Source organism: Mustelus asterias, chromosome 24, assembly GCF_964213995.1.
Source record: "Mustelus asterias chromosome 24, sMusAst1.hap1.1, whole genome shotgun sequence".
Classification (NCBI taxonomy): Eukaryota; Metazoa; Chordata; class Chondrichthyes; order Carcharhiniformes; family Triakidae; genus Mustelus; species Mustelus asterias.
The window spans coordinates 10,615,958-10,628,887 of record NC_135824.1 but is presented as its reverse complement, the minus strand read 5'-3'; the positions used below and the strand labels follow the sequence as shown (position 1 = coordinate 10,628,887).

At 51.5% G+C, this 12,930-nt stretch overlaps 1 protein-coding gene across 1 annotated transcript in view; it reads left to right on the top strand.

Annotated features, from left to right (window-relative positions):
- rgma (repulsive guidance molecule BMP co-receptor a) overlaps nucleotides 1-11,346 on the top strand; it is a 46,392-nt gene extending 35,046 nt beyond the window's left edge. The window contains exon 4 of the mRNA XM_078241291.1: nucleotides 8,679-11,346. Coding sequence (XP_078097417.1) covers nucleotides 8,679-9,377 — 699 coding nt within the window. The 3' untranslated portion in view covers nucleotides 9,378-11,346. The remainder of the gene's footprint in view (nucleotides 1-8,678) is intronic.
- Nucleotides 11,347-12,930: the final 1,584 nt, after the last annotated feature.

Genomic DNA, 12,930 nt, shown 5'->3' with positions numbered 1-12,930 from the left:
AATGTGGGTGTGCGAGTGGGCGGGTGTGAATGTGGGTGTGCGAGTGGGCGGGTGTGAATGTGGGTGTGTGAATGTGGGTGTGCGAGTGGGCGGGTGTGAATGTGGGTGTGCGAGTGGGCAGGTGTGTGACAGGGCGGGTGTGAATGTGGGTGTGCGAGTGGGCAGGTGTGTGAGAGGGCGGGTGTGAATGTGGGTGTGCGAGTGGGCGGGTGTGAATGTGGGTGTGCGAGAGGGCAGGTGTGTGAGAGGGCGCGTGTGAATGTGGGTGTGAGAGGGCGGGTGTGAATGTGGGTGTGCGAGGGCGGGTGTGAATGTGGGTGTGAGAGGGCGGGTGTGAATGTGGGTGTGAGAGTGGGCGGGTGTGAATGTGGGTGTGCGAGTGGGCGGGTGTGAATGTGGGTGTGCGAGTGGGCGGGTGTGAATGTGGGTGTGCGAGTGGGCGGGTGTGAATGTGGGTGTGCGAGTGGGCGGGTGTGAATGTGGGTGTGCGAGTGGGCGGGTGTGAATGTGGGTGTGCGAGTGGGCGGGTGTGAATGTGGGTGTGCGAGTGGGCGGGTGTGAATGTGGGTGTGCGAGTGGGCGGGTGTGAATGTGGGTGTGCGAGTGGGCGGGTGTGAATGTGGGTGTGCGAGTGGGCGGGTGTGAATGTGGGTGTGCGAGTGGGCGGGTGTGAATGTGGGTGTGCGAGTGGGCGGGTGTGAATGTGGGTGTGCGAGTGGGCGGGTGTGAATGTGGGTGTGCGAGTGGGCGGGTGTGAATGTGGGTGTGCGAGTGGGCGGGTGTGAATGTGGGTGTGCGAGTGGGCGGGTGTGAATGTGGGTGTGCGAGTGGGCGGGTGTGAATGTGGGTGTGCGAGTGGGCGGGTGTGAATGTGGGTGTGCGAGTGGGCGGGTGTGAATGTGGGTGTGCGAGTGGGCGGGTGTGAATGTGGGTGTGCGAGTGGGCGGGTGTGAATGTGGGTGTGCGAGTGGGCGGGTGTGAATGTGGGTGTGCGAGTGGGCGGGTGTGAATGTGGGTGTGCGAGTGGGCGGGTGTGAATGTGGGTGTGCGAGTGGGCGGGTGTGAATGTGGGTGTGCGAGTGGGCGGGTGTGAATGTGGGTGTGCGAGTGGGCGGGTGTGAATGTGGGTGTGCGAGTGGGCGGGTGTGAATGTGGGTGTGCGAGTGGGCGGGTGTGAATGTGGGTGTGCGAGTGGGCGGGTGTGAATGTGGGTGTGCGAGTGGGCGGGTGTGAATGTGGGTGTGCGAGTGGGCGGGTGTGAATGTGGGTGTGTGAATGTGGGTGTGCGAGTGGGCGGGTGTGAATGTGGGTGTGCGAGTGGGCAGGTGTGTGACAGGGCGGGTGTGAATGTGGGTGTGCGAGTGGGCAGGTGTGTGAGAGGGCGGGTGTGAATGTGGGTGTGCGAGTGGGCGGGTGTGAATGTGGGTGTGCGAGAGGGCAGGTGTGTGAGAGGGCGCGTGTGAATGTGGGTGTGAGAGGGCGGGTGTGAATGTGGGTGTGCGAGAGGGCGGGTGTGAATGTGGGTGTGCGAGAGGGTGGGTGTGAATGTGGGTGTGTGAGGGCGGGTGTGAATGTCTGTGCGAACGTGAATGAATGTCCGTGTGTCGACGTGCAAGCACGAATGTCAGGGTGTGCGTGCGGGGTTGCGTGCGGGGTTGCGTGCGGGGATGCGTGCGGGGTTGCGTGTGTGCATTAGTGTGAGGTGGAGTGTCGGCGCGTTAATGTCTGTGCAGCTAAACTGAAGAGTAGAATTCTTTTGATTTCGTCTGCTTTTGAAATCTCTGGCCTGCGCTGAGTGACAGCTCACCAGTTTGTGCCTCCCGCCCTGGTACTTCCGCCAGTCATTCCGTTTAGATCAGTGCAGGGGGTAAGTGGCCAGAGGCAGCTGTAGATTTGTTCCTGATTACCCAGCTACAACAGGCAGGGATTGGCTGATTGGCTGCCCAGTCCTTACAGCAGTGATTACAATTCATTGGCTATGGAACGCTTTGGGATGAAGGGTGCTATATAAATGCAAGTCTTCATTCACCAGAATAGAATCCGAAATGGAACAAGTGGCTGGAAGACTTCCGTTCGAGCCCGTTTTAAAATGTTGGCTGCTTTGGCAGATTTGCATATTGGCAGCTGGCACCATTTTAAAAAAAAAGTCTCTCATAGTGCCCCCCCCCCCTTACCCCTCACCCCACCACCCCGGGTCCCAGCTTGTCCTGCCTGGTGTCGGGCGAGCTACATTTGGAGGCTGTGCCATGTACTCGGACTGCACTGCACCTTGACAGCTGCATTTTTGACTTTCATCCAAAAATGATTATATTGAGGATGCGGTGACTGAACCTGCCTGTGTTTTCACGCTCGGCGTGTGATGAGATCTGTCCGCGAGCTGACGGGCGCGGAGAATGGTTGGGTGTTGCAGTTATGCTATTGAAAGGCTCCAACTCATCCAAGAGTAGACAACCTGTTAGTGTAATTGAATAGATAAGAATGCTTTTCTTTCCTCTGCTTGCTGGGTGTTACTAAATAGGTAACTAATTCCAGAAATTCGGCCTGGCATGGTATTTATTTTCCGTTTGGCTTCCCTGTCCCTGTGTCTGAATGGATTTCTGATTTCAGAATCCAGACAAATGACAATTCTGCGAGATGGATAGATATTTCTGGTTGGAACTCACTTTACGAGTTCCTGCTCCCCCCCCCCCCCCCCCCCCCCCCGTTTGGTGGCTCAGTTAGTGAATACCCCATCCCCTGTGACGTTGACCAAAACAGACGAGGAATGGACTATCCTATTCTCTGCTGTGGGAGGGACAGGAGTTTTGCTGGATTGAGAGGGAGGGAAGGATGGGACAGGGGTACAAAATTTGCCTGGTTTACGTGCTCTCCGCTGACATCTGCCGGAAAGAGTGAGGACATGAGTGGCACGGGTGGCACAGTGGTTAGCACTGCTGCCTCACAGCGTCAGGGACCCGGGTTCAATTTCCAGCTTCGGGTCACTGTCTGTGCAGAGTTTGCACGTTCTCCCCCGTGTTCTGCGTGGGTTTCCTCCGGGTGCTCCGGTTTCCTCCCACAGTCCAAAGGTGTGCAGGTTAGCTGGATTAGCCTAAATGCTAAATGCATGAAGTTACAGGGATAGGGAGGGGGCGTGGGCATTGGGGTGACATGCTCTGTCAGAGAATCAGTGCAGACACGATGGGCCAAATGGCCCCTACGAGGCAAGGAGAATGGGGACTCCTTCCCATCGTCCACAACCAGGCCCAAAGCCACACAGAGCAATGAGGCAGCTGAAGGCCGCAGGGCGAGGGGGTTGGGACACAAAATGGCCCTGGGCCTTGTGAGCAGAGTGCGTGTAGAGTAATACTGTGCTTACCACTATACACTTCTCCACACACTATGAAGCAAAGAAAAAATGACATTATTGTCCCTGAAGGAAGGTTGTAGCGTGAGTATCGGTTTTACTTTGCTCTCCTGCTTTATCAGGGCTGAAGTTCCGATCAGGTGGAGTCCAGTGACAAGCGTGACCAACCATCCCTCATTTTGAGGCCAAAGTCTTGTGTCCTGAGGTGCCTGCATCCATGATGGTGCTTTCCCATATAATGTAGGCCTTTAAATCTCATGCATACATAGTGACTGCTCTCCTCTCATTTTTATACACACACACCAACCCCCGCCTCCTCCCCCACCCTGTTCCCACAGTCTAGCTGTGCCTTCCCCCCCCCTCCCCCACCTCCCACTCTTAACAGGCCCTTATGCCAATAGTGTCCCTTACTTTCTCCCATGAGAGTTGGTCACCCTGAGTCCAGTGTGACATGTGTTGCTTTGACTTCGCAGACCCTCTTACTTACACTCTTGGATGGGGTGCCCAATTCACTCCCCCACACTCTTCAACTGGAATCTGAGTGATTACAGCCTGAACTCTCTTCATCTGTAACTCGAGTGTTCGATGGTTTGATTGATCTGTTTTGATTGTGTTGGTCTCTTCACTGATCCATGTTCACTATACTTGATTGCTTAAGTTTGTGATTGGAGGTAGAGAAGTAACGTAACTGATACCTTTCAGAAGGTTTCTGAATTGGGGCCGAGGCCACGTGTGTATAAATCCTCTAATTGCTGAGATGATTTAAGGTACTGGAAGTATCGTAGAACCCCTACAGTACAGAAGGAGGCCATTCGGCCCATCGAGTCTGTACTGACCACAATCCCACACGGGCCCGATTCCCGAAACCCACGCATTTACCCTGCTAATCCCCCTGACACTAGGGTCAATTTAGCACGGCCAATCAACCTAACCCGCACCTCTTTGGAATGTAGGAGGAAACCGGAGCTCCTGGAGGAAACCCACGCAGACACGGAGAGAACATGCAGACTCCACAAAGACAGTGGCCCGAGGCTGGAATTGAACCCGGATCCCTGGCGCTGTGAGGCAGCAGTGCTAACCACTGTGTCACTGAGCTGCCCTGTGCGTACCGCACAGTTCCAACAGTGGAACTGTTGTGGATTTAGAACGAGTTTTATCTTTGCATGAATCAGTTAAATAAGACATACAACAAACTGGTGAATATGTGTCACTGTAATCCCAGCTTGAACGCTGAGAATGTCTATTGGTTGAATCTAAACCCAAATGCCATTTCTCTGTCACCCTCCGTTGGAAGCTTCCTTCTCATTGGATTGTTGATTCCTCTGGAGACGTGGACTATTCCCTGCACGCGGTTCTGCTCTCCTGCATCATCACCGTTTCCCAATCAGAACTCATTGCTCTGATTTCTTATCTTAACTTGGGCTGCAATTGTCAATCCCATGTGTTAATTTTTGCGCAAATGGTGGTTCTCCACACAACTTGCATTCAGGTTCTCAGGATGGGCAGAATCTCTGCAGAAACCGCCTTGGGCGGCACGATGACCCAGTGGTCAGCACTGCTGCTTCACAGCGCCAGGGACATGGGTTCGATTCCCGGCTTGGGTCATTGTCTGTGTGGAGTTTGCACATTCTCCCCATGTCTGCGTGGGTTTCCTCCGGGTGGTCCGGTTTCCTCCCACAGTCCAAAGACCTGCTGGGTTAGGGTGCATTGGCCATGCTAAATTCTCCCTCAGTGTACCTGAACAGGGGCCAGAGTGTGGCAACTAGGGGATTTTCACAGTAACTTCATTGCAGTGTTAATGTAAGCCTTACTTGTGACCAATAAATAAACTTAATTTTTAAAAACTTCTCGCTCCCTGGGTTGGAAAACAGCATAATTCCCGATCTCTCAGGCTTTTTAAAAATCCCAAGCTTTGCATCATTAATTTTATCTTTTTGCTCTTGTCAGTCTTGGTAAAGGGACCTTTCTCTCAACAAAAGCACATACAAGGAAGAATAGTTGGCCAATACTGCCACCTAGTGATCTAATCAGTAATTAAACGTCTGGTTCATTTTTGTGTTCAGTTGGGTTCGGATTGCAGTAGCTTAGAATCGCTAAATTATAGGAAAGTTACAATGCAGAAAGAGGCCATTCAGCCCATCGTGTCTGCCCCAGCCCAAAGAATGGGAAAAGAAACTAGCCGCTCATTTAAATCACACTTTCCAGCACCTGGTGGCACAGTGGTTAGCACTGCTCACAGCACCAGGGTCCCGGGTTCGATTCCCAGCTCGGGACACTGTCTGTGTGGAGTTTGCACATTCTCCCCGTGTCTGCGTGGGGGTATGGGGATAGGGCCTGGGTGGGATTGTGGCCGGTGCAGACTCAATGGGCTGAATGGCCTCATTCTGCACTGTAGGATTCTGTGATTCTATGGTCTGATGCCACTTCAGATGCCGATCCAGGAACCTTTGAAATGAGTTGAGTGTTTCAACCTCAATCACCAACTTAGGTAGTGAATTCCAGATGCCCGCCACCCTCTGGATGAAAAGGTTATTCCGCATGTCCCCTCTAATCCTTCCACCTCTACTTCAGTTTAATGCTGAGCTGGAATAATAGAGGAGAATAAATATTTACTAACATTCCTGGAAAAGGTGCGGAGATTGAAATATTTCTTTCCTTCCAGCCGGGTAAGAATAAGAATTTTGAAAATTCTTTGACGCATTTTCCGAGATTTTTTTGGCATCCGTATCACTGCAGGCGATTCTCGGACCTACGGTGCAATTAGTTCCTGAAAACTGCGGTTGTAAATCGGAGCCGGTTTGCCCGTAGGAACAAGGCTTGGTTCCTGGACAGAGATTCAATGCCCTATGTTCACTGAATTGTGAAATAGAATCCCTACAGTGCAGAAGGAGGCCATTCGGCCCATCGAGTCTACACCGACCACACTCCCACCCAGGCCCTATTCCCGCAACCCCACATATTTACCCTAGCTAGTCCCCCTGACACTAAGGGGCAATTTAGGGTGGCCAATCAACCTAACCCACACATCTTTGGACTGTGGGAGGAAACCCACTCAGACACTGGGAGAATGTGCAGACTCCACACAGACAGTAACCCAAGCTGGGAATCGAACCCGGGTCTCTGGCGCTGTGAGGCAACAATGCTAACCACTGTGTCACCCAATAAATAGTTTAATGTCTTATCTGAAAGACACACCTCCAACAGTGCAGCATTCCCTCAGCACTATAATTGGAGTGTTAACCCTGATTTTAGTGCTGAAGTCCTGATTAATGTCTAAATGTTGTAAGTGCTTTTCGTTGTATCTCGAATGCCATAAAGATGAAGACTGCGTGCATCAGTATTTTAATTTTTGAGGAGGTTTAATTTTATTTTAAAAGGCAATTATCACCAAAATCAGATTCTATTTGAAGATAGATTCCTGTTCAGCACCTGGGTAACCTGACTTGTAACTGGGGACCGTCAGAATTATATTCAGAATGACTTGTTGATCAACGATAGCACTGGAGCTGTTGATGTATGTTCCTGAGATGTACTGGGAGATGTCAGTGAAGAGGGTGAAGCTGATCTCGATGCTAACATTGCTTTTACTGAATCTTACATGTATTTGCAGAGTTAAATATTACAAGCATACGCCTCCTAACTCAAACACACCACCGTTTCAGTCGGAGTCTCTATGTGCTCTTTGCTTTAAATAAAACGAAACGATCAATAAATTGAGCAGAAATGAGAGCGGGTGACAGCCCCGAGTGGGGCACTGTAACTAAAACAAAATGTCAAAAGGAAACTTAACTAACTAAATCAAAATGTCATTACCGGGGGTGATGATGCATCCCAGCCCCCGCAGAGCCCACCGATCACTCTTTATGTGCTCAAGCGAATCCCCAAATAATGCAAACACTTAAACACGATTAATCTTCCTTCCGCAATCAGGTCAGTAAGTTAGTTCCCAAACTCTCAGCAATGTTGGCATTGAGAGCTGCTTGCACTTTCCTGTATATCTCCGGAAAATATATCAGCAATGTGCTGATATATCAGCCCCCGAGTTAAGATAAACACTTAGAAAACAGCTTCTTACGTTGTTGAAATCTCTCCGTGTACCAATTCCTTTTTCAGTCGAGTGACTACAAATGGAAGGGCCGTTCATCCCATCGACAGCGCTAGCATAGAGGATGGGTCGGCCTGCTTTTTAATGGTGGCTGAAGGGTGGAATGTTGGTCAGAGCCAATTGGGGAATGGTGGCACAGCGGTTAGCACTGCTGCCTCACAGCGCCAGGGACGCGGGTTCAATTCTGGCCTCGGGTCATTGTCTGTGTGGAGTTTGCACGTCCTCCCCGTGTCTGTGTGGGTTTCCTCCGGGTGCTCCGGTTTCCTCCCACACTCCACAAAAGACATGCTGGTTAGATGCATTGACCATGCTAAATTCAGCACCGAACAGGTGCTGGAGTGTGGCGACTAGGGGGATTTTCACAGTAACTTCATTGCAGTGTTAATGTAAGCTGACTTGTGACTAATAAAAAAAACTTTACTTTAACTTAATGTACTTGAATAATGCCAAAAGATTTTTTCAACATCCACCAGAATTTAGTTTAACACTTTGCTCTTGGGCATCACCCATGTTGGTGCAGGCTTCCTTCAGGGCTGCATGGCAGTACCAGCCTGGATGGAGAGATGATGGAGTCGGTGTGATGTGGTTGGGGTGACAATTTAGAGGGCCAGTCTACAATCCTGCGGACACGAGTTTGAAACCCACCATTGGTACTGGTGGAATTTTAATTAAATTGATCTGTGATTTTTTTAAAAAGCTGATGACCAGAAAACCATTGTCATAAAAACCCATCTGGTTCACTAATGTCCTTTAGGGAAGGAAATCTGCCGTCCTTACCTAGTCTGGCCTACACGTGACTCCAGAGCCACAGCAATGTGGTTGACTCTTCACTGCCCTCTGAAAGTAAACCACTCGAGGGTAATTTGGGGTGGTAACATTGGCCTTGCCAACGTTGCCCACACCCCATGAACGGATAAACAAAACTGCTCAACTCTTGGAGTGGGACGTGAAATCACATAACATCATGTCTTTTAACCCAGAATTCAGTGTTACCAGCTGATTTTAGCTGATGTAAGCATGTTATCCAGTTTTTGGGAGATCTAGGATCGGTTGGCAGTCTGGTCAGAGGTTTCCTGAAGGGCATTGGTGAACCGGTTGGGTTTTTTCAGTAATCCAGCAGTTTCATGGGGCCAGATATGTTGAATTTAATTTGGGAGCCGAGTATTCTTTTTGGAGCGTTGTTGTGTTAAATTGGATGAGGCACTGATCTTTGTGTTGTTGTCTCTTCAGCTCACGGTCATCTTCAAGAACTTCCAGAACTGTGTTGACCAGAAGGTCTACCAAGCAGAGACGGACGACCTCCCAGCGGCCTTTGTTGACGGCTCAAGAAACGGCGGCGAGAAACACGGCGCCAACAGTCTGAAGGTGACGGAGAGGGTTGCGGGGCAGCACATCGAGATTCAGGCCAAGTACATTGGGACCACCATCGTGGTGCGACAGGTGGGCCGCTACCTGACCTTCGCTGTGCGGATGCCAGAGGTGATCATGAAGTCCTTTGAGGACAATCAGGGGCTCCAGCTGTGCTTGAAGGGCTGCCCGACCAACGAGCGAATGGACTGGCGGCTCCCTCAGCTGGCGGAGGCAGAGGGTGGCCACCCGCCATCCCAGGCCGCCGTCCCCCACCAGTCCTTCACGCGTGAGACCGCCACGGCCAGGTGCAGGGAGAAGCTGCCCGTGGACGACCTCTACTTCCGATCGTGCGTTTTTGACCTCTTGACCACCGGGGACTTGAACTTTACGCTGGCAGCTTATTACGCCTTCGAAGACGTCAAGAACTTGCACTCGAACAAGGAGAAGTTTCATATTTATGAGAGGACAGCTGATATCCCACCGGGGAACACTGCCCCTGGGCAAGCCAATCTCCAGGCTCTCGCCATCAGACACTTACTGCTTATCTGCTGGCTGTGGTGCTACCTGATGCACCTATAGCCTCCTTTACGTGACTTGTTCAGACACTTGCTTTTGGTCTGTCCTGTTTTTTTGGTTTGAATCGCCGGTAACTACCTATCTCGTACCTCGTTCGTGCTCATTCGTAATTCACTCACGCTGTCTGGTGTTAGACGGATATCCGCCATCAATGGTGACATCCCGTTTATGGTCGTGGTTACGTGTTTGTGATGGTTTGTAGAGCACTCGGAATACTGTGTGGAGCTACCACCAGCATGCAATATTGGTGTAACTCAGGGGCCTGGGTGGCGCCTATTTCTGTTTCCCTCCTTGTCCTCCGTCCCTCTCCTAGAAATGAGAGCTTCAAGCCCTAACCCTTGTCGACATTCATTGCCGTCTTATCCACCCCTTTTGTTTCAGGCTGAACCAGAAAGGGAACCCAGTGTGAGGCCACAGCTTCCCTTTGCACTTTACCTCAGATCCTGACATGAGATGTCAGCGTTAATGGAACCCCCCACACCCCCAGCTGCCTCCCAGTGACTAATCCCTCCGGAGGAAAGAATGGGCGAAAGGTAGATCCTGTCCTTCCCGGCATCCAGGAAAGGCTCTGGTGGATCACGCTGCGTGTCATCCAACTGCTTTCTGAATATGTGCGTGAGCGAGGAGTCGCTCTGACTGCTGTTTGGTTTCTCTGTTCCCGCTCCCCTCCTCGCGGGATGTGGGCACCGAGCAAGTGGCCATTCTTGCCCTGTGAGTCTGGTGAATGTTTGCGTGCCCTTTACATCCGGGGGCATCACGACAGTCCGGTATCACACTGGCTTCAGGGGCAGCGAGTGGGAGCCAACCCTTCCCGATTGGTCCCCAACACTCCCCTCCAACCCAGAGGTGCTGAGGCCAAGGATGTGCAGGTTAGGTGGATTGGCCGCGCTAAATTGCCCCTTAGTGTCCCAAGATGTGTAGGTTAGGGGGAAATTAGGGTAAATGCGTGAGGTTAAGGGGGTGGGGCTAGATAAGATGCTCTGTCGGAGAGTTGGTGCAGGATCGATGGGCCAAATGGCCTCCTCCTGCACTGTAGGGATTCCTTGAAACACTCAGTTGAAAGCAGTTGGCTCCGTTATGGGGCCGTGCGCAGTGGTTTCGTTCAGCAAATCTCAAAGGTGAAGGGTGGAACCAAGCCTTCAGCACCATGTCCACTGTCCATCAAGCAGGCACGCTCGAATCATATAGCGGGCTGTGTAACTCTGCGTGTCCCCCCCCCCCCGCCAACCCCGGTTAACTACAGTGTCAAGTAGTTTGAACCTACCTTCCAGTACCTGCCCCCTCAATGTGGCATTTCATACCTCCTTTACATTGTGCCCACTACATGGCTTCCTGGTATGCCCAACCCTTGCACTAGTGCCAAGTTTGCCAGATTCGCACTCCAGGTGGATTTGGTTCCTCTCGACCGTTTGCCGTTGTCCAGCAGTTGGGAAGGCCGATGCCGATGGTAGCAGCACCTGGCTGACAGGCCAGGGCTCTATCTGCCCAGAGTTAGAAAGGAGAGAGGGACGTATTGCTGGCTCGTAACTGTCACTTACCTCCCTCCCAAAGCAGGACCTGTGGTGGTGACCACCATCCCCCTCTCCCTCCCTTCCTCTCCCCTCTTTCCCCCCCCTCCGCCCCCCTTCCTCACCACTTCCCCCTCCCCCAGCAGCCTCCCTTCTGTTTAACCCCTTAATATTAGTATTGGATATAGCTGTAGTTTGAAAAGTATTTGATTGAAAGGAGGGTGGAATTACAACAGGCTGTGCCTTTAGCTCACCCTCGCCCCACCCTTGCTTTATAAGATCTATTGTCTAGCAAGAAATATTGCCATGGTAATGCCACCGTGTTAACGGCTAGTGATAAGCGCACAATTCCTCAGGAAATGTTCACTGCGCCTCAATTCTCCCTGCCCCCCACCCCCCCTCCCCGGCCAAGAATGTGAATTGGGGGAAAGAAGTTGAGGAGATTCTCCGGAAGCCACTGAACAGCATTAGAGGCAAATTGTCAAGAGGAATTGCGTTAGGAAACTTGGCTCATCACAACAGCGCTGGGCTTATCATCAGAAACCCTCCCATTGGTTAAGGAAGAATTTCTCTCCTTGCTGTGCACTTTTTTTTCTGAGGTTGACACTGAGTGCTGACGCCGCCCCCTTTCCCCATCCCCTCCGCCCCCTTCCCCCATCCCCTCCGCCCCCTTCCCCCATCCCCTCCGCCCCCTTCCCCCGTCCCCTCCGCCCTCTTCCCCCATCCTCCGCCAATCCGCTCTTCATCCACCATTTGTTGCTTTGTCTTCTGAAACCTGCGTATTCTGGGTAGGGGTTTCTCTGAAGGACGTGAACAGTTGCCCTGGCACTTTGCCAGGCAGTGAGGCTAGACTCCTGAGTAGAAGCTGGTTGTGTTCAATCCAGTGCTGCACCCACTTGTCCCCCCTCCCATGCATCCCCCCGCCCCCCCAACTCCCCGTCTGCAACTCACCCACCAACTACACAGAAAGTTTGAGCATGGACAACTTAATTGGTGATCTGGAGCAGGAAATCTGGCCGATGCTCTTTCACCTGACCCACACTGAGACCAATCTCTCCGAGCCTCTTGTTGTGACTTAAGGGCATTTTTAATTTAAGAAAGTTGGGCTTGAACAACGTCTGCTTGGTGGGAGTGTCGATTTAAAGGCCAAATCAGCAAGGGCTGAAACCTCAAACACACAAACTGCATTGGCAAGCTTAAAGCAGAACAGCCCAGGGATTCACAAACAACAGTTTAATACAGTAGTGAATCAGACACCAATGAAGGGCGGCACGGTGGCACAGTGGTTAGCACTGCTGCCTCACAGCGCCAGGGACCCAGTTTCGATTCCGGCCTCGGGTCACTGTCTGTGTGGAGTTTGCACGTTCTCCCCGTGTCTGCGTGGGTTTCCTCCGGTTTCCTCCCACAGTCCAAAGACATGTGGATTAGGGTTGATTGGCCATGCTAAATTGTCCCATAGTGTCAGGGGGTTGATTAGCAGGGTAAATATGTGGGGTTATAGGGATAGGGCCTGGGTGGGATTGTTGCTGGTGCAGACTCAATGGGGCCGAATGGCCTCCTCCTGCACTTGTAGGGATTCTCAGGCCGGACTTTTACCGACACAAGGCTCTCGGAACGGAATTCTCCGTTGGCCTCGGGCGGGATTTTACGAGCCTCGCCCGAGCAAGATCGTGAAATACCGGCCAATGATTCTATCTGTGATTCTAAAATGATCGCCACCTCCCCCATGGCCTGAAGGCACTTTATCTGGACAGCAGTATTTACTGGTGTGACCTCTCTCTGTAGGTGTGGAACTCGCTGCATGGTATGGTGTTGCTACAACAGTGTAAATACAGTGTTGTATATGGTTGGTGTAACTTATCTTTGATATAATATATGGAGATCCATGGTGAACATTTGTGACTGTACATATGGACTAATGTAATATTGCGTTAAATATCAATGTTTAAAGTTTAAACCGCAGCAGATACCTGTTAATCTGCTTTCGTTGTGTTACATTGGCAGAGAAAAAAAAAGGATTTGCAAAAGCAGGCTTTTAAGTTTTCTTT